The sequence below is a fragment of the Aquarana catesbeiana genome, linkage group LG01, assembly GCF_042186555.1.
Source record: "Aquarana catesbeiana isolate 2022-GZ linkage group LG01, ASM4218655v1, whole genome shotgun sequence".
NCBI lineage: Eukaryota > Metazoa > Chordata > Amphibia > Anura > Ranidae > Aquarana > Aquarana catesbeiana.
Genome location: NC_133324.1, coordinates 795,655,394 through 795,677,589, shown reverse-complemented (window position 1 = coordinate 795,677,589; position 22,196 = coordinate 795,655,394). Strand labels below are relative to the sequence as shown.

Below are 22,196 nucleotides of genomic sequence, written 5' to 3'. Positions count from 1 at the left end.
GCTTACCAGCCCTGTATTCACAAACCATCGATCCAGTCATTGGCCTCCATAAGTGTGTCGAAGAAACGTACGGTGCCCCGGTGGAGAACATGCAGTCGGCGGGGGGAAAACGTGCTTTGCTTGATGTCTTTTTCTCTGAGTCTACGTCTCACTTCGTTAAAGGATCTGCAACGCTTCTGAACCTCAGCTGAAAAATCCAGGAAAAACATCACTTTGGTGTTTTCATAGGGTAATTCAGGGTGCTTCTGGGACTCTGCCAGGATCATATCTTTGCCACGAAAGTTTAATAAACGCACCAGGAACGGCCTTGGAGGTGTTCCCTCCAGGCAACGGTCGGTAGGTACTTTGTGAGCCCTTTCCACCACATAGGTAGGGGGCATGTCAGGCAAGTGCAGCAACTATTTGAACAGGGATTCAGCAAAAACAGCAGGGCGAGAGCCCTCCGCATCCTCCGGCAGGCCCACCACACGAATGTTATTGCGCCTTTGTCTGTGCTCAACGTTGTCCACTTTATTGAGCAATGAAATCACCAGCGACTGTAGGTCTGCAAATTGTGAAGCCTGGGATCCCTGCTGATCTTCCACCGTGCTGATCCGGCCCTCTGCCTCTGTGAGCCTCCCTCTGATTTTGTCCAGATCATGGCAGATCAGGGTGCATTCAGATGCCAGGTGTTCAATACGGACCATTAGCATGGTCTTAAAGCCCTCAATGGCCGCCAGTATAGGCTTAGAGATGGAGTCCGGGGCTGCCCCTGAGAGCGTGGGAGATAAAGGAGCTTCCAGCTCTGGAGAAGGAGACGCCATGTCCGGAGAGGATACCACTGGGCTCTGCTCCATCCTTTTCCCACGTTGTGCGCCGGAAATGGATGCTAAGATGGCGCCTGGTGAGTTAGCGGGCCACCCCTTCTCAGGGCGCTGGGGCTTTGGGTCCTTTTGCGCCTTTCCCAGGCCTGTAGCAGACATGATCCCTGTGATAGGGAGATCCGAGTGCTTGGAGGAACAGATAGACATCTTGACGGCGAAAATCGAGTCAGTAGTCAGGGATAATTGAACAGATCTGCACGGAGCTCTGAAGGCACGCATCTTCTCCGGCTCACATCCTGGCCACGCCCTCAAATAAATTGAAATTTGACGTCAAAATTTATACTGCACTACCACATAAGAATATGTAGTGGGCATCTACTAAGCTGCTAAAAGAAAAAAAATAAGAAAAAGGCTGTTCTTATTTTTTTTCCTAATATTTAATGTTGGTGATATATTCAAGTAACATGCAATTGTATTACAGGCAATAGAGTTTACAGTTTTTTGGGTTTTTTATATTTTCAAATTGTACTTCTGTTTGTCAAAAAGCAATATATTTGTTTGTTTATGAAACTTGGTTTTATTTATAAAGACGTTATATATCGCAACGGCTAAATCTGTGTCTGTAGTGCATGTTCAAATCTTAACACCATAAATGGTAACATGTTATTAGATTTTTACTCCAGGAGTATATAATGAGTTTGGCAATTCTAAATAAATGCTTAAATAATGCATTCAAATGTAACTAAACCTATTAGATTTTAGATGTCTAAAATCTACTGGAGATTTTAGTCGACTAAAATATGACTAAAACAAAAACAATTCAGATGACGAAAATACGACTAAAACTAAAATGGCATTTTAGGCAAAACACTGTAACTAAAACGAAATCGAAATTTGATGTCAAAATTAACACTGTCCGTAAGATGTTCAAAGCTTGGGATATTTTTTTTATAACCTAACTCTGCTTTAAAGCGGTTGTACACCCGCAAATTTTTTTTTTTTTTTTAACCCTGTAAAGCAAAAGGCATAATGAGCTAGTATGCACCGCATACTAGCTCATTATGAAATACTTACCATAGAACGAGGCGTCAGTATCTTACCTGGTCCACGCCGAGGGAGCTGTCATGTTGCCTCGGCGTGTCTTCCGGGTATCGCGGTTCCAGCGCTGTGAGTGGCTGGAGCCGTGATGTCATCACTCCAGCGCATGCGCGCGGGAGATTTCTTACTCGGCAAGGTCCGGCAGCTGCCGGGCTTCAGCCGAGAATCCCCTGTGCGCATGTGCCGCTGCAGTCAGCGGCGCATAGCAAGGGGAATATCTCCTAAACCGTAAAGGTTTAGGAGATATTTTTTTTACCTACAGGTAAGCCTTATTATAGGCTTACCTGTAGGTAAAAGTAAAAAAAAAGACTATACAACCGCTTTAAACTTCTCCACAACTTCCCTGACCTGTCTGGTGTGTTCCTTGGCCTTCATGATGTTGTTTGTTCACCGAGGTTCTCTAACAAACCTCTGATATTTATTTGAAAAAAAAAAAATGAAAACCATTTATCATTTTCCTTCCACTTCACAATTATGTGCCACTTTGTGTTGGTCTATCACATAAAATTCCAATAAAATACATGAATGTTTTTGGTTGTAACATGCCAAAATGTGGAACATTTCAAGGGGTATGAATACTTTTTCAAGGCACGGTATGAGCAGCAAAAAAACAATGAACTATAGCAGTCTTCAAATTTTTCACTCGCCTACTTTTGCGAGTGGAAGATGAGGGCTGGCGAGTGTGGGCTGCCTGGGAGCGGGGGTGGGGTTGAATGGGAGCTCTTCTCCCAGTGATCGCCCAGAGGAAGAGAGAAGAGAGAGCCGGCCGGATCATCAGAGCGTGGAACATTGCTCTAACAGCTTTCATTTCAATTGCCATGTGTTTCTTGCACTCGCTGTCACATACAGCCCCACCTTCTGGCCCGGGTACCTTGATAGACAGAACACCCTTCCAATCCTGGGGACATGTGACATATATCAAAGTCCCCGGGCCAGGAGGCGGGGCTGTATGTGAGCGTGGGGAACTGAAATCAAGCGATGTTCCTGGCTCCAGATCCTGCTTGCTGTTTTACTACGCTGTTCTCTGGCTCCCTGACGTTTTGGCTTGTCTGACTATTAGTTCTGGTTCCTGAACTCTGGCTATTTTTTGACTATGTTTACTCTGTTTACCTTTTTTTTATTATTATTAAACAAGTGTGATTTAACTGTACTTCTGTCTCAGTCTGATTCATGGTTTCTGACAGGCCGGCAATCCTCTTCCTCTCCTCTCTTCCCCTGCGCAGGTAGGCTGCATTGATGGACACAGGTAAGCTGCATTGTTGGGCACTGGTAGGCTGCATTGGTGGACACAGGTGAAGCAGCATTGATGGACACAGGTGAAGTAGCATTGATGGACACAGGTAGGCTGCATTGATGGACACAGGTGAGGCTGCATTGATGGACACAGGTGAGGCTGCATTGATGGACACAGGTGAGGCTGCATTGATGGACACAGGTGAGGCTGCATTGTTGGGCACAGGTGAAGCGGCATTGATGAACACAGGTAGGCTACAATGTTGGGCACAGGTGAAGTGGCATTTATGGATACAGGTAGGCTGCATTGTTGGACACAGGTGAGGTTGCACTGATGGGCACTGATAAAGTTGTTGTTAATATTTATTTTTATAACTTAATTCTGCAAAAAACATTTAAGTGTCATTTCATGAAATTTATGAGGGCATGTTTAAGGGCGGAATTAGGGGAAGGGTGGGGTAGGGGTTGGGTGGGGCAACTGTTGGCAAGTAACCCTTGAGGCCTGGCTAGTAGCTCAGGACTTGAAATTTTGATCCCTGAACTATAGCATCCTACTAACACAGGCTAATGCTGGCCATACACTATACAGAAAATCGTCCGAACCCATTTTCGAAAAACGAACGTTCGACCGTGACCGCAAACGATCGTGCCATCATATAATGACCGATTATCGATTTGTGCCCATTAACTTGCCGAAAAACGAACGAAGTGTCTATACGAACGATTTTTCGGCCGATTTTTCGTATAGTGTATGGCCAGCATAATGCTGGCCATACACTATACGAAAAAAATCGGGCGAAAAATCGTTCGTATAGACACATCGTTCGTTTTTCGGCAAGTTAATGGGCACAAATCGATAATCGTTTGTGACGTTTTTGTGGGAAAAAAACGAACGGGAAGTTTGGAAAATTTCTGCCGAACGTACGATAAATTGCAAGGTTAATGTGTTTCCCGTCCGAACTGTCTGCACTAGGTATATGTAAAAAAACGAACAAAAAATTATTTATTCATGTCCACTGAACAATTTATCGGTCATTATATGATGGCACGATCGTTTGCGGTCACGGTCGAACGTTCGTTTTTCGAAAATGGGTTCGGCCGATTTTTCGTATAGTGTATGGCCAGCATAAGTCTGCTTTTGCCTGTATCACATCTTTGGATATGCGTGGCTTCAATATGCTTTTCATCTGCTTTTGCTTATCACCAATTAAAGTGATTAAGGCTTTTTTAATTAAAATAAAAAAGAGTTTATACTTACCTGCTCTGTGCATCGATATTGCACAGAGCAGTCCCTTACTTCCTCTCCTGGAACTCCCCTGCCACGCTCTCTGCACCTTCTTCCTACAAGTGTTCCCTTATCAAGCCATGTGCTATTGGGGCACCCGTGCATTTGTGCTTCCGAGCTGGGATGTGTGCATCTATAGACACACACTGCACTGGCAAGCCAAGTCCCCTCTCCTTCCTCACAGGAGTTTGACTGACAGCAGCAGGAGTTTATGGCTTCCACTGCTCTCAGAGGGCTCCATTCATGAAGCAGTATTTTCCTCTTTAAAATTGTGGTAAAATAGCTCATAGTGTTTTTTTCAAAAAAGTTTTTTTGCGATTCACAGAAAAGGCTACTAAAATACTGCATGTGGTATTTCAGCTAAATATGCAGTATTTTTCTCATTAAACCATTCTGTATTTTATTTCATGCGATATCCAGTGTGATAAATACAGTGGAGAAGAATTAGAACCCCTGTCAGTTTTTAGTGCTAATAAAGAGGTAAAATGTTTTAATCTGTAGAAATATGCCAACTCACAAGTCAGTGCGCTCCCTGCAGCAGATGTATTAATACAAAAGAATAAAGGTGATTAGAATACCAGGCAAAGGGAAGCTGCTTTCTCAGGACACACATGGCGTATCAAAAACAACCAAGTTAAATCGATTGTAAACTGCGGCTGTTGTAAAAAAAAAACCTACAAGGCAATGGCATAATGTGCTAGTACGCACCGTATACTAGCACACTTCGAAATACTCACCTTGGAACAAAGTTCTCCAGCACTGTACTGTCACCATTGAGAGGGCTGACATCTTCCCCCCAGTCTTTCTTCCGGGTTCGCACGCTCCGGCTATGTGAATACCCGTAGCCGCAATGACATTCCCACGCATGCGTGTGGGAGCCCTTGGTTCTGGCACAAAGCTCAGAAGGTCCGGCAAGGTATGCTAGACCTTCAGAGCGCACTGGTGACATAACTGGCTGCATCCAGGGAGAATATCTCCTAAATGGTGCACGTTTAGGAGATATTCATTTTACCTACAGGCAGTGGCGGCTGGTGCTCAAAATATTTGGGGGGGCGCAAACGGACTAAAAATTACAAAAACAAAAACATCAATTGCAGCCTCACTGTGCCCATAATATGCAGCCACTGTGCCCATAATATGCAGCCACTGTGCCATCAAATACAGCCACTGTGCCCATCATATGCAGCCACTGTGACCCATCATATGCAGCCTTTGTTCCCACATATGCAGACAACTGTGCCCATCATATGCAGACTCTGTTCCCAGCAAATGCAGCCACCTGTGCCCATCATATGCAGCCACCTGTGCCCATCATATGCAGCCAACTGTGCCCATCATATGCAGCCAACTGTGCCCATCATATACAGACTCTGTGCCCAGCAAATGCAGTCAACTCTGCCCATCATATGCAGACCCTGTGCCCATCATATGCAGACCCAGTGCCCATCATATGCAGCCAACTGTGCCCATCATATGCAGACTCTGTGCCCAGCAAATGCAGCCAACTGTGCCCAGCAAATGCAGCCAACTGTGCCCATTATATGCAGCCTCTGTGCTCATCAAATGCAGCCAACTGTGCCCCATCAATTGCAGCCTCTGTGCCCATATTATGCAGCCACCGTGCACCGTAAATGCAGCCAACTGTGCTCCATCAATTGCAGCCTTTGTGCCCATCATATGCAGCTACTGTGCCCCCCCCCGTCTGCCCGGCACTTACCCTATCGTAGTGGTGGGTCAGGCGGTGTGCTGTTGGAGGGGTAGTGGGGAGATGGATGCTGTGTCCTCTGTGCGTGCCTTCTTCCTGTTTTTCTAGGCGGCCAATGGGATCACCTTTGCCTTCAGCCAATCAGGTGCCCGGTATTACATCTGCGCCTCCTGATTGGCTGAGAGGCGGTTCTGTGTTAGCAAAGCATTTGCTAACACACCTGGGTGCACTGCAAACACAATGGTTTGCGCTCGTAGTGCACCTTCTATGAAGCCTATTTGAGCCTATGGCTCTAATCAGGTGCTCCAAAAACACCCCCCACCGCTGTAATTCAGGCGCCTGAAAAGGGGCCGGACGCCTGAACAGGTGGTGGCTACAGTGGCCCTGGATAGATTTATGCAATGCATGAATCTATCCATAGTACACAGAGGGGGTGGCTGGAGATAGGGGGTGGCGCCCGTGTGCCCTTAATGGACACACCGCCACTGCCTACAGGTAAGATTTATTATAGGCTTACCTGTAGGTAAAAATGACCAAGCGGAGTTTACTACTGCTTTAAATGAAGTTAAAATAAAATATCTTTATAACTGTCAAATATTGAATGAAAATAGTATAAAAAGAAATCACACACATATTTAAATACCTGTCTTCCACTAAGAAAAAATACATTATCTTTTTTATTGATGGAAGAAGGGTACAGGCATACCTCACTTTTAAGTACACAATGGGGTTTATTTACTAAAGCTGGAAAGTGCAAAATCAGGCTCACTTCTGTATAGAAACCAATGAGCTTTCAGGTTTTATTACCAAACCTTAATTTAATAAGCTGGGGTTAGAAGCTGATTGGTTTCTATGCAGAAGTGAGCCTGCATTTTCCAGCTTTAGTAAATAAACCCCATTGTGTACTTAAAAGTGGGGTATGCCTGTATTTATACAGTATATGTGTGTAATTTCCCCCTGGTAACGTCTGAAAGAACCCTAGGGCTCCAAGGAACTCTGGTTGAGAAACCCTGCTTTAAAGTAATTTTTTTTGTGACATTTGGCAAAAGTCCGTATTTTCTTGCTAGAGAATAGCCTTCGTCATTCTCTGATGTTCTTGTCACTCTGGTATCCCTCTGTCAAATCTTTGGCCTCATGCACACAGGACATTAAAAAAAAGCCAGCGCCGCTGCCAGGAAAAAGCAGTGTTAAAAACACACTGTTAGTTGCGTTTTTGAATAGCTTTGATCAGCGTTTATGAGTGTTTTTTTGCGCTAGCGTTTTTTGTCTTTTATTCAGTAAAAACACTCCCTATTTTGTAAAAACGACTAAAACCGCCAAACGCGGCTAAATGCGTCTAACAGCTTGTTACAGCGTTTAGCAGCTTTTAGAGGCTTTTTTCACTTTTACAGCTCATTTTTACTGCTCCTGGAAGCACGAGCTGTCGTCTTTTTCTACTGCCCCTAAATGCTTATGCCTCCAAACGCCTCTGACAGTTTATGTGTGCATGGACACATGGGCTAACATGGAGGGGCATTTATAGGCAGTTAAAAAAGACCTCAGATGCCCCTAACAGCCAATGATGTATATGCTTGTATATACGCAAAAAAAAATCTACAAAATTCTGGCAAACTGACCGGAGAAAATAAATACATTTCACTACATATAATGGGGTGGATTTACAAAAAGGCACATAGACTGAGGACTTTGCAAGTGCAGTTCCTCCAGAGCTTAGTAAATGAGTGGGAGCTCTGCTGACTTCCATCATTCTCTCATGTGTAAGAAAAAATTCACTTTTTTTATTTTCCTTGCATGTGATTGGGTATTCTTTGTAAAGTGAAGCTTTACCTTATTTACTAAGCTCGGAAGAAACTTGAAAAGTGCAATCTATTAGCCTTAAAGTGGAACTATAGGCACAACTTTTTTATGCATTTTGGAAAGAGTTATGCCACGTACACACGACCGGTTTTGGCGTCGGAATAAACTCCGAAGGTTTATCCGCCGACGGAATTCCACTCAAGCTGTCTTGCATACACACGGTCACACCAAAGTCCGACCATCCAGAACGAGGTGACGTACAACACGTACGACGGGACTAGAAAAAGGAAGTTCAATAGCCAGTAGCCAATAGCTTCTGTTTCGTACTTGCTTCAGAGCATGCGTCGTTTTTGGTCCGTCGGAGCAGCATGCAGACGATCGGTTTTGCAGATAGGAATTGGTTCCGTTTGGAAATATTTAGAACATGTTCCATTTCTGGGCCCGTCGGAAAAGACGATGAAAAAGCTTCTGTCTGACTTTTTCTGTCAGACATTCCGCTCATGTGTATGCGGCATAAGGGAGAATTATAAACCCTGTTAGTTTTATTTTCATCTGTCTTATTGGAAGATTTCCCCTCTATTACTTTTCTAGGGACAACACAACATTTGGGATTTTCTATTACTTTCCCTTTCAATGATAATGAAAATCCATGACAAATAGAGAGAGTGAATCTCCTTAATGGAGTCAAGACAGCAATTTCCTTTAGTGATACTTTAAAGCAAAGTTCCACCTAAAAGTATAACTTCCGCTTATTCGTCTCCCCCCCCCTCCGGTGCCACATTTGGCACCTTTCAGGGGGAGGGGGAAACAGGGACCTGTTTTTGACAGGTACCATGTCCCCACTTCCGGGAGACTGGGCCGTGGCGAAGTACGTCAACAGCTCGGCCCCCCTCCTCCTCCCTCCTTTTCTGCCAGGCCAGTGAGAGAGCGCAGCTCGCTTCGCACATGCGCAGTAGGGACCCAACTGTGAAGCCGAAAGGCTACACTGCCCGGTTCCCTTACCAGCAAAGGCGGCGGCAGCACCCGACCAGTCAATGGAAACAAGTGTCCTAATGTTAAAAGTCAGCAGCTACAGTATGTGTAGCTGCTGACTTTTCATTTTTAGAGGGGTGGGTGGAACTCCTCTTGAAGTAAATCAGCGCCAATGATTTCCATATTTAGGTTTTTATGCATAACTGTTGGAAGAACTAATCCAAAAAGGAAGAGACTACTCAACATTGTCTATTATATTTTTACATTCCTTAAATACTGCATGCATGGACCAATACTTAACCGCTTCAGCCCCGGAAGAATTTACCCCCTTCCTGATCAGAGCACTTTTTGCGATTCAGCACTGCGTCCCTTTAACTGACAATTGTGCGGTCTTGTGACGTTGCTCCCAAACAAAATTGATGTCCTTTTTTTTCCCACAAATAGAGCTTTCTTTTTGTGGTATTTGATCACCTCTGCGGTTTTTATTTTTTGCGCTATAAACAAAAAAATAGTGACAATTTTGAAAAAAATGCATTATTTTTTACTTTTTGCAATAATAAATATCCCCAAAAAATATTTAAAAAAAAACATTTTTTTTCCTCAGTTTAGGCCGATACGTATTCTTCTACATATTTTTGGTAAAAAAAAAATTGCAATAAGCGTTTATTGATTGGTTTGCGCAAAAGTTAAAGCGTTTACAAAATAGGGTATAGTTTTATGGCATTTTATTAATTTTTTTTTTTTTTTACTAGTAATGGCGTTGATCAGTGATTTTTATCATGACTGCGACATTATGGCAGACACATCGGACATGTTTGACACATTTTTGGGACCATTGTCATTTATACAGCAATCAGTGCTATACAAATGCACTGATTCCTGTGTAAATGACACTGGCAGTGAAGGGGTTAACCACTAGGTGGCAGTGTAGGGGTTAAGTATGTCCTGGGGAATGTTTCTAACTGTGGGAGGGGGGGCGTGGCTACGTGTGTCACTGATCTCTGCTCCCGATCACAGGGAGCAGAGATCAGTGACACTGTCACTAGGCAGAACGGGGAGATGCTTGTTTACACTAGCATCTCCCCGTTCTTCCTCGCCGTGAGGCGGGTATCCCCACGGCGATTGAGTCTGCGGGACCCGCGACCCGACTCACGGAGCTCCCGGGCGACGCTCACGCAATGGCACGGCGGCAAATTTAAAGGGATGTACGAGTACGCCCATTTGCCCAGCTGTGCCATTCTGCCGACGTACATCAGAATGCGCCGGTCGGGAACCGGTTGATTACCGCATGCATTTAATTATTTATTTCCTTCTGTGAATTGACTTTTACCCCTTTTCATGCAGTATTTACTTACAGTTTTGAGTGTTTTGCTGTAAATACCACAAAACAGTATAGCGAATTGACAATTTCAGGATCACATGCGATATTTAGGGAAAATGTGTCTGGACACCTAATTACTGCATGCAAGATGCTTTTGTGAATAGAGCCCAATGTCTCCTGTGAGACCAGGAAGTGAGGAGAGTGGTGCTGCAGCTGGGACAGCACTGGAACGGCAGCCAACAAAGTGTATAGGGACAGGAGGGCTAGAACAAGTAATGTTTTTTTTTTTTCATCTTGCTGCGGAGAATGCATTAAAGTAAAAAACTTTAGAACCATTTTAAGGCTTTACCAATCTCTGGGACTGCAATTATAAAGAGATCTATGTTTATCCGTGTAGTCGATATGTGTACATGTGGGAAAATCTCTGCTATTATTTCTTGAGCCAGTTTATGTGAGAATTAGTCAGGCTACAAGATCTGAATTATTTGCAGCGAGGGGCTGGGCTAATTATGATACAGAAAAACGTTGCTCTTTTTATCTTTTAATGGAGTGTAGGTTTGGGTGCGTAGCCTCCCTGACGGTATTCCTGAGTGTGGCTCGGGGTTAAATTTCAGCACCATTAGCGGTAACCCCGAGCCACACTCGGGATTACATTGCAGGATCCTGGTGCGGTATACTTACCTTGTCCCCAGGATCCTGCGATGTCCCCCGCTGTGTCTGCGGGCTCTGTCCTCCTCCGAAGCCTCTCTGTGCCAGGCTCCGTTCCCTGCGAGCGTCGCGATGCACAGGGGCGGATCCTGGCAGCAAATTTAAAAAAAAAGTAAAAATCATAACACATACAGTACTGTAATCTTACAGAATACAGTTCTGTATGAAATTATTTCACATCCCTTTTGTCCCCAGTGCTTTGTCCAATGCCCTGCATGCAGTTTTATATTATATATACTGTTCTTTCTGCCTGGAAACTGGAGATTGTCCATAGCAACCAAAAAGTGTCCCTTTATGTCAAAAGTGGCTTTAGACCAGCTAGAAAACAGCGATAGTAAATTAGAACACTTGCAGAATTGAGCGATAGTGAATCGTGGGGAAATTTATTTTATTATTATTATATTATTATTTTTTTTAAGTATTTATATTTATTTATTATATTATAATTTATTTTTTTGTGTTTCAAACTTCATCATACCCGGGATATCTACTAGACTCTTGGTGGACAGATATAAGTGTGTTATTGTTAAGAATTACAGGCCTACAATATAAAACACCAAATTTCTATGCAAAATAATTGTACCGCTTTGAGGCGCAAAAATCTGAAATAATCATACCGCCAGGGAGGTTAAGCTCTTGTAGAAAAAAAACTTTTTCTAATAAAGTATTATTTTTATATTTTGATGTTTCGCTGTGACTTAAGTTCTTTCGGGTGTCCTGCTCCACAATTCTGTTTTTCCTAATTTTGTTGTTGCAAACTACGAATCCAATAATCCAGGGCATGAATAATTATATAGGGCCATGGGGAGTACACAGGAGGAAAAAAGTGCTTCTTGTTCCAGAAATGATACGTTGGCTGCCTGTGGCCAGATGTATTACTCTGAGATCTCACTTTACTTAAAACATCTTAAGAAATGACCACAGAGACAAAAAGTATGTTTTTGAAAAGGTTTTATAAAGAGCATAAAAAATGTGATCTATTTCCTCTTCTTGATCATGCATAAAACAAATCTGAAACACCAAACTCAGCACGTTGGAAAATAAACTTGCATGATGTTCCCAAAATGTAGTACATAACCCTTATAATGTGTACCCAACAGCAAGTGTGTCTTTTCTGTTTCATTGGGTTCAAGACAGCCAACAAGATTATACTTTTGCCTGTGATGTACATAGGAGGATGGTCTGAACCCCTAAATTATATTATTGTTTTTTTTTATTTGTAAGTGTATTTTTTGTACTTTTTTTATTTATGTACTACTTATTTCTGACCTGTAATTATTCCATTACAAGAGATGAAGACCTTGAAGACATAAAAAAATACAAATATGAAATGGATTATCCTAAGAAGGGAGTATGTGTCATTATAAACATTGAAAAGTTGGCTCCTGGTAGGTAATCAGAAATATTTTCAAATCATACTATTGTGACATCTGTGTTCTTTAAGCTCAGTTATTCTTATGAAATACAGTTAGTTTAGCAGGGACATTAGAAGAATAAGCCTCGGTTCACACTATGAAGTGCATGTGAATTATACTGCATTCCTGTGCAATTCAGATGCAATTCAGTGCAGTGCGATTGGTGCCCATTTATTTTGGGCTTCTAATTAACAAAAGGGCCACAAAAGTTGCCAAAATGACTTTCATGAATTTAATTTATTGGCAATGTGGTACCACTGCTAGTTCTTATTTCAAATGCTCAATACAACTGGTTAGCGATCCACAGCTCCACAATACCGACTGTGTTTCCTACTTGGCCCTGCGCACCTGGCAGCAATGTCACCCAGTCACATTGTTACTTGGGGTCGGTTCACACCATGAATTGCCAAGGAACATGCTGTGTGTTCCTGTGCGATTCACATGTGATCCCCAGTGCAGTGCGATTTCAGCCCATTCATTTGAATGGGTTAAAATCATGCTGGACTGCAACAAAAGTAGTGCCTGCACTACTTTTGCAAAATGCAGAGCAACTGGGTGGCATGGTACTTCAATACCTTGTGATCCGATGCAGGCAAACACACTGAGGTTCATTTACTTAGAAATACAGGAAGTAATGGTCACTCTACATTTAGTTACTCCCATTTCAGCCAATTAAGACTTTAACTGGGTGAACATGCAAATGGAAAAGTGCGCTATTGCCAGTGAACATGCCTTTGTAAATGTCAGATCAGCATATGCGCGAATTTTTAAAGTCAATGGAACTCCAACATGCAAAATTAAAAGTCCTAATTTTGAAGGCTTATATGCAAGTTATTGGCATAAAAAGTGTATGGGGACCTGGGTACTGCCCTGGGGGACTTGTATTAATGCAAAAAAAGTTTGTAAAACAATAGTTTATAAAGGAGCAGTGATTTTAATGATGCCTAAAGTGAAACAATAAAAATGAAATATTCCTTTAAATCTCGTGCCTGGGGGTCCCCTAATGTGCCTGTAAAGTGGTGCATCTGTGCGATGTCAAGAACATGCTGCAGCAATAATTATATTTCTAAAGGAAAAAATTTAATTTAAACTTGCTTGCAGCTGTAATGTATTGCTGGCTCCCGGCAACATAGATTATAAAAAATGGCGTGGGGTCCCCCCCAGTCTATACCAGGCCCTTATCTGAGCATGCAGCCTGGCTGGCCAGGAAGAACGGGGGGGGGACAAGCGAACCCCACCTCCTGGACCATACTAGGCCACATGCCCTGAACATAGGTGGGTGCTTTGGGACAGGAGGGGCTCTGCACCCCCACCCCAAAAGACCTTGTAACCATGTTGATGGGGACAAGGGCATGTTCCTGACAACCCTGGGCTGTGGTTGTCAGGGTCTGCAGGGGGAGGGCTTATTGGAAGCTGGAAGCCCTCTTTAACAAGGGGGCCCCCAGATCCCGGCCCCCCCATGTGAATGGGTAGGCCTACCCATTCACCAAAAAAGTGTCCAAATGTAAAAACAAGAGACAGTTTTTGACAATTCTTTTATTAACTAGTTGCCACCCGCCCACCGTCAAATGACGGCGGGGTGGTGTGGCTCTCGTTCTGGGACAACATCATATGAAGGCATCCCAGAACGGCAGCTCTCGCACGGCTGCGCCGTGTTGCTAGGACATGGCATGACCCCAATCTCTGTAAAGAGCTGCGTCTGCAGCCATGTGATCGGCTGTGTCCAATCACAGCTGGTCACATGTAAACATGGAGATGCCGGTAATCGGCGCTCCTCGCCTCACACTGACAGAGTGTGACTGATCAGCGGCATCTCCACGCAGGGGGACATCTAGGCATGTAATCAGGGCACTGATCATCAGTGCCCTGATTACAATATAGATCCAACAGTGTCACCAATCAGTGCCCACCATTGCCTACCAGTGCCAGCAATCAGTGCCCACCACTGCCACCAATCAGTGCCCATAGCGATGCCAGTCAGTGCTGGCTATCAGTGCCGCCTATCAGTGCTGCCCATCAATGCCCATCACAGCTGTCGATCAATGCCCATCAGTGTCACCCATCAGTGCCACCCATCAATGCCCATCAGTGCCCATCAGTACCGCCTATCCGTGCCACCTATCAGTGCCCACCAGTTCCGCCTATTAGTGCCCATCAGTGCCACCTAACAGTGCCACCTAACAGTGCCCATCAGTGCCGCCTATCAGTGCCACATATCAGTGCCACCTATCAGTGCCCATAAGTACGGCATATTAGTGCCTCCTCATCAGTGCCACCTAATCAGTGCCCATAAGTGTCACCTCATAAATGCCCACCAGTTCAGCCTATCAGTGCCCATCAGTGCCGCCTCATCAGCGCACATGAGTGAAGGAGAAAAATTACTTAGTTACAAAATTTACTGATAGAAACTAAGTAAAAAAAATTTTTTTTCAAAATTTTTGGTCTTTTTTTTTTTGTAAAAAATAAAAAATCCAGCAGTGATTAACTACCACCAAAAGAAAGAAAGAAAATTATAAAATGTGTTTGGGTACAGTGTAGCATGACCGTGCAATTGTCATTCAAAGTGCGACAGCGCTGAAAGCTGAAAAATGGCTTGGGCAGGAAGGGGGTATAAGTGCCCTGTAGGCAAGTGGTTAAAAAGGAAACAAAAGTGTCCCGCGATGTACAGCCATCGTCAATTAAGTCGCCTGACGGACCCGAAAAATAGAAAAAACTAAAAACGCTTTGCCTCCATGGGAGGGCTCACGCCGACTGCTGTCTCTTCGTTTTGACAGCTGTTATATAGCCAAGGGCGGGTCACCCGGTGACATAACCAGATGACCCAGCCCCTTTTGACGTCACATGACCCATTACCCATTCATACCCCATACCCATTCAAATAGGGGGGGCTTGGATCTGGGGGCCCCCTTATTAAAGGGGGCTTCCAGATTCCGATAAGCCCCCCGCCCACAGACCCCGACAACCACCGGCCGAGGGTTGTCGGGATGAGGCCCTTGTCCCCATCAACAAGGGGAGGAGGTGCTTTGGGGTGGGGGTTGCAGAGCTCCCCTGCCCCAAAACTCTCACCCCCCATGTTGAGGGCATGTGGCCTGGTACAGTTTAGGAGGGGGCACTCGCTCGACCCCCCCCCTATCCTGACCTGCCAGGCCGCATGCTCGGATAAGGGTTTGGATGGATTTTGGGGGGACCCCAAGCCATTTTTGAAAAAAAATTGGGTGTGGAGTTCCCCTTAAAATCCATGCCCCAAAGGGCTTAGTTTGGATTTTGGGGGGGACCCCACGCCAAATAAAAAAAAAAAAAAATTGGGGGGTATTTGTTTCTTAATTTGGTACTTAGAGAGAATTCACATTTAGTTGACATATTTCATGGTTTATATTTAAAATATAATATCTTGCACTTAACCAAAAATAAATATTAATGTAAGAAAAAATTCAGGCAAAAATTCAGTGAAAGCAAAATATACACACACACACACACACATATATATGTATATGTGTGCAGCAACCTAAAAATATACTCAATTCAACATATATATATATATAAAATAAAGTGCACAAACCTAACAAAACTGTGAAATTATCTTATATCATAAAGTCCACATAATGATGATAAAAAAGATAAAAATAGTGAATGTCTATACTTATTCCAATGCACAAAGTGGATATCCGTATATTCAGCGGTGTGTTCTTATTATTTCATAAAAGGAAAATGGAAGAAGATTGGCCTCTTAGCAGACAGAATGGATTCCAAATTATAGGGATCAAAAGCTCTTGTTATCAGGTAACCACCTGCAGTATTGCACACTGTCGACTCCCAAGACCTCCTCCCGCTGTACTAAACGATCCACCAGTGGTCACAGAATAATGTACAAACACTTCCCAATCCTTCGATAGGTCAGCTCAGTTGCTCTCCAGAATCTGTCTGAGGAGCCCGAGCCATTGGTAAATGCACAGTTCCAGGTGTCCCCTAGTCCCAGGTGTCCCCTAGTCCCAGGTGTCCCCTAGTCCCAGGTGTCTCCTAGTCCAGGCTCCAGTGTCTGCAGGATCCCATGCTCACTATGCCTTTCCTGCTGCTGATCTCTGCTGCCTGGGATCCTGAAGACAATGAAGCCTGGACTAGGAGACACCTGGGACAAGGAGACACCTGGGACTGTGCATTTACCAATGGCTCGGGCTCCTCAGACAGATGCTGGAGAGCAACTGAGCTGACCTATTGAAGGATTGGGAAGTGTTTGCACATTATTCCGTGATCACTGGTGGATCGATCAGTACAGCGGGAGGAGGTCTTGCTCACTTGGGAGCCAACAGTGTGGAATACTGCAGGTGGTTACCTGATATAATTTGGGATCCATCCTGTCTGGTAAGAGGCAATCTTCTTCTTTTTTTCCTTTTTGAAATAATAAGAACACACTGCTGAATATATGGATATCCACTTTGTGCATTGAAATATATATAGACATTCACTATTTTTATCTTTTTTATCATCATTAGGTGGACTTTATGATATAAAATTATTTCATAATTTCACAGTTTTTTTAGGTTTGCGCACTTTATTTTACCTAGTCCACAAAACTAGGTAATTTTACCTAGTCCACAAAAGAATTAATAGAGCCCTGGAGCAGGGATTTTTGTTTTTGTTTTTTTGTTTTTCTCTCTCCCCTCCCCCCCCATTACACTTTCTACTCAAGGACTTGCATGTTTGCACAACCAAATACTTTTGTATGCAACTAGATTTAATACAGATTTGAAGGGCTATGAGCACATAGAAAATATGTATTTAAAGTCTGCAAAAATCAAACATAAAGCAAAAAACAATCAACTTTTTATTGCAACAGTAGTATAAACATTTGTTACATTAATGTACTTGGAAAAAAATAAATAAATAAAAAAGGCATGGAAATGATGCTCCATCATTTGACAATATAATTAGAAGGGCTCTGCTTACAAGCTACAAGGGTAAGGCACTAAAAATTAGACACATTAAAAATCACATTAGAAAAGCAGGGATACAAACAAAGCTAATAACAACCATGACATTTGGTTATCAGAATTCCTCGCCTCAAACCCCTAAAAATTTAATTGCAGGATTATCATAAGCAAAAACAGAAAAAATTAATAAATAATAAAACACAAAAAGGCAGCGCACAAACAAAATCCACACACACACACTTATGTTTGTTGAAATTAGCAGGAAGCTTCCTTTTCATCTAAACCAGGCATATGCAATTAGCGGACCTCCAGCTGTTGCAGAACTACAAATCCCATGAGGCATAGCAAGACACCCAGAGGCAGAGGCATGATGGGACTTGTAGTTTTGCAACAGCTAGTTCCGCTAATTGCAGATCCATGATCTAAACCATTACAAAAACTAGATTAGATTAGACCTGGCTCAGCCTCTCAGTGAGCCCCTGAGAGCCTGAACTGGCTGCTCCCGCCCCCTCTACAGCCCAGCTCTCCAGTGAATGCAGGGTGGCCGAGCAGACAGCAAAACCACACTGAGGCCCCTTACATATGTCTAGAAAGTTATCACTACTGATCAATATGGTATTTATGTCAATTTAACCACAGTTTTTTATGTTTTGAAAATAACTGATGTAGCTGATTTTAAACACTATAGACCAGTGGTGGTCAACTTTTTGATATGAGGGGTCTCAAGTGCATCTTCCAACTTCACCAAAGGGCTCCACATACAGTCTGTGACCATTCATTATCGGAGGCAGCAAACACACAACAGGATATATTAAAAGACTATGGGCATGATATAAGAGATTATAAGAGACCATGGTTATAATACAGGAGATGGTCAGATATTGCAGACTTGATATAAGAGATTGTCAGAGATTGTAGACATACTGCAGGAGACTGTCAGAGGCTCAAGACATACTACATGAGGCTGTTCAAAATCACTACTATATGATATTATATACTATATATTATAATATATAATGATTTACAATATTTCTTTAGCTGAAATATTCTTTTTATGAGTTTTTTTTATTTATTAATGTTTTTTTAAGAGCTAATTAAGAGAGAAAACCTGGAAACAGGAGATCGACCAGGTACTAATAAAGATGTGGAATCACTCAGCGAGGTCTTTACAAGTTATGAATTCGAAGTAAGAATTGAGAACAATGCAACAGCTGAAAGAATAGCTGAAGTAATGAAAAAAGGTCAGTATTACTGCTTAGCAGTGTTATTTTATGACCTCAAATTTCAATTTGTCACAGTCTTTTGACTGAAATGGCATTTTAATTTTAGTCATATTTTGGTCATCTGAATTGTTTTAGTTTTAGTCGTATGTAAGTTATCTGAATTGTTTTAGTTTTATATTTTAGTTGACTAAAATCGAATGGGTTTAGTTAAATTGTAATGCATTATTTAAGCATTTCTCTAGAATTGCCAAACTCATTATATACTCCTGGAGTAAAAATCTATTAACATGTTATTATTTATGGTATTAAGGTTTGAACATCCTCTATAGACACAGATTTAGCCATTGTGATATATAACCTGTTTATAAATAAAAGTAAAATAAAAAAGTTTAATAAACAAACAAAAATATTGTTTGACTAACAGAAGTGCAGCTTTAACCACTTAAAGTGGTTGTAAACCCTTTACAACGCTATAAACAAAAAAGAAATATTTTTTACTTTTTGCTATAATAAATAACCCCCCAATAAAAATATTTACTGTATAAATGTCATTGGCAGGGAATGGGTTAACACTAGGGGGTGATCAAGGGGTTAAATGTGTGTCCTAGGGAGTGATTCTAACTGTGGGGGGATGGGACTACCTGGAGGAGGAGACCGATCGCTGTTCATATTTAGTATGAACAACAGATCTGTCTTCTCTCTCCTGACAGAACATAGATCTTCGTTCTCTCTCTCTCTCTCAGGAGTGATCGTGGGTGCCCGGCCGACATCCTGAGCGCCCGGCACGCACATCGGCTCCGTCGTCACACCGTGGGCGCTCCCCCTAGTGGTCTTAAAGCGGCCGATGTACAGCTACGGTGATTTGCCCAGGGGAGCCAACCTGCGTCAGTATAACTGTGGCGGCTGGTCCTCTAGTGGTTAAAGAGAAAAAACAGCCAGATCAAAAGTAAAAGCAGCAAGCATGGTTAGGCACATAGTTACCCCTTGATTGCCCCTAGATGTTATCAGCCAGTGCCATTAGTACAGTGTCAGTGTGCAGTATTATCACTGATAACTGTATTAGTGTCACTAGTGACGTCAGTGTCAGTTAGTGACCCTCCCATATAGTGGGAGGGTCTATCACCCTATCACAGTCCCACTATAAATTGCTGTTCAATTCCATTACAGTACAGCATCTATAGCTGCATAAATTCCAATATATATATACCATAGTTTGTACACGCTATAACTTTCGCACAAACCAATTACTATACAATTAATATACACTAATTGAAAAAAAAATTCTACCAAAGACATATAACATAATACATTTCGTCCTAAATTTATGAAGAAATTCGATTTTTTTATTGGATATGTTTTATAACAGAAGGTAGAATTTTTTTATTTTTATTATTTTTTCCAAATTGTTGGTCTTTTCTCATTTAGATCGCAAAAGATAAAAAATCTACTGGTGAGCAAATACCACCAAAAGAAAGCTCTATTTGTGTAAAAACTATATAAATTGAATTTGCATACAGTGTTGCATGACCGTGCAATTGCCAGTTAAAGTAGTTGAATAGCAAGCAATGCCCTGGCCATTAAGGGGGTAAAACCTTCCAGAGGTCAAATGGTTAAGGTGCCCTTAGACACTGGAAGGTGGTCCGTCATGCAGGCAAATTTCAACTGTCTTCTGACACCTTTGTCACCTGCCATTGCCTTAGACCAGTGGTTCTCAACTCCAGTCCTCAGGACCCACCAACAGAACAGATTTTAAGTATTACCTTGGGGAGATGCAGACTAGAATACTGCAATCACTGAGCAGCAGATGATGTCACCTGTGATGTATTTCAGTTATCTGGCAAACCTGGCCTGTTGGTGGGCCCTGAGGACCGGAGTTGAGAACCACTGCCTTAGACACTGATAGTCACCTGAGTGTTCTTGCAGGTCAATGCACCACTATATTTAGAGGGAAAAATAAAAAAGACAGCCAGTGAATGTATCTTTGCCCACATATGTATCATCATCATAACACAACCAAGCTGAAATCTGTCATTTCATGTTTTAAACCGTCATTATAGATGCTTTCATGCATGAGGCTTATTATAACACTATTTCGGTTTGTGTTTGTTATGAAATTGTTCATTGACTTTTTACTCTTCTTATTAGTTCATTTGTTTTTTCTGTATTTAAGTTGCCGAGGAAGATCACAGTCAAAGAGGTTGCTTTGTTTGTGTTGTATTAAGCCATGGAAAAGACGGAGGATTTTACTGTTATGATGATTTCATGGAAGAAGAGTTCCTGTTTAACCTATTCAAAGGAGAAAGCTGCAAACAACTAGTCGGGAAGCCAAAACTTTTCTTTATTCAGGTAATCTTTTTTTCCTGACAGACTCCATGGCAGCATACGTGTGGGATAACCCCGCCTCCACCCCCTCCCATAAATCTTTCCTCAAAGTCAGCGGCCGTGTTCCTTTTTTGTCCTTCTCCTAAGGACCAGTTTGGTTATTCGTCTACCTGAAAGCCTGGCCATTGGCAGGCAAGTGGTGCAATGTCCAGATAGCCCTATCTTCCCCAAGCCCGGTGTGATCAACCTACCTGGTCCGTTCTGATCGTGGAAGCAGGATTGAAGTTGCCGTGTACTGTGATGTATACTTTTATATTACATATTCCATGGCAGTAATTTGTGTGTTTCTGTTTGTCTGTTTCTTCTCTGGCTCTAATGTCTTCCAGTCTGTGGTAGCAGGAGCGCATTTGCGTTCCAAGCAGCTGCTTTCTCTTCCGGCCAGGGATCCCTGGGTTACTCCTGCCCAGGGGCCCAGCTAGAGTTGCCACCTCATCCCTTTAAACCCGAACACATATTAATTACACAGGTTCTGTGGCTGATTAAGGTGGTAATTAAACTCACTTGGTGCCTTATCTGCATTTAATTAGTCTCAGAACCTGTATAATTTATATGTGTTCGGGTTTAAAGGAATGAGGTGGCAACTCTAGGCCCAGCGCATGTGCGCTGGGGGTGGCGTCATTTCAGTGGAGAAATTCAATCAGCGGTCAGTATTGTTGATTAAGGATGAGCTCCGGTGTGTTCGCACACTCCACGTGCGATAATCACAGGCAGTGAGACATTTTCCCGATGTGCGGCTGCAGAGATCGGGAAATGTCTCACTGCCTGTGATTAGCGCAGCGTCGTGCCGACTTTCTGGTGGGCTCTGCACATGGAGTGTGCGAACACGCCGGAGCTCATCCTTACTGTTGATATTGGGATTTCTCTGTGGGCAGGTTTCAGCAGTTTCCCTAAATGCTGTGTGCATTCATCACAGGTATATGCTCCGCATTAACACCTTGGTATGCTGCCTCTGTGTGCTTCTGCTATGATTTGATCACCTGTGCAGTTCACACTGTGGATGTATCACTGCCCCCCTGTGTGGCCAGCCCTTGTGTAGCAGGTATGAGAGGGTGGGTTTAACCCTTTCCTTTCCTTGCTGACCTGGGTAATCTTTTTGGGTTCTTTAACCATTTTCTTTCTATCCTATTTTGCTTTTGTGAGCTCTTCTAGGTCAGATTGACAATACACAGCACAAGATGATAAAGACCTCATTAAGTCACAACATTCCTCTTCCAAATGTATTTGCATAGGTCACCGTCAAGGTCCAGCCTTTATAGCAGAAGCTATGAATCCTCCTGTATGCATCCACCGCTATGTCAGCCACTCCAAGGAGGGAACCTGCTGGGG

General features: G+C 42.9%; 1 protein-coding gene across 2 annotated transcripts in view; it reads left to right on the top strand.

The window, feature by feature from the left end:
- Window positions 1-22,196, top strand: part of LOC141113859 (caspase-3-like) — a 160,127-nt gene that overhangs the window by 106,107 nt on the left and 31,824 nt on the right. For both annotated transcript variants that reach the window (XM_073607194.1, XM_073607202.1), the window contains 3 exons: window positions 12,213-12,310; window positions 18,354-18,506; window positions 20,659-20,834. In XM_073607194.1, coding sequence (XP_073463295.1) covers window positions 12,213-12,310; window positions 18,354-18,506; window positions 20,659-20,834 — 427 coding nt within the window. The remainder of the gene's footprint in view (window positions 1-12,212; window positions 12,311-18,353; window positions 18,507-20,658; window positions 20,835-22,196) is intronic.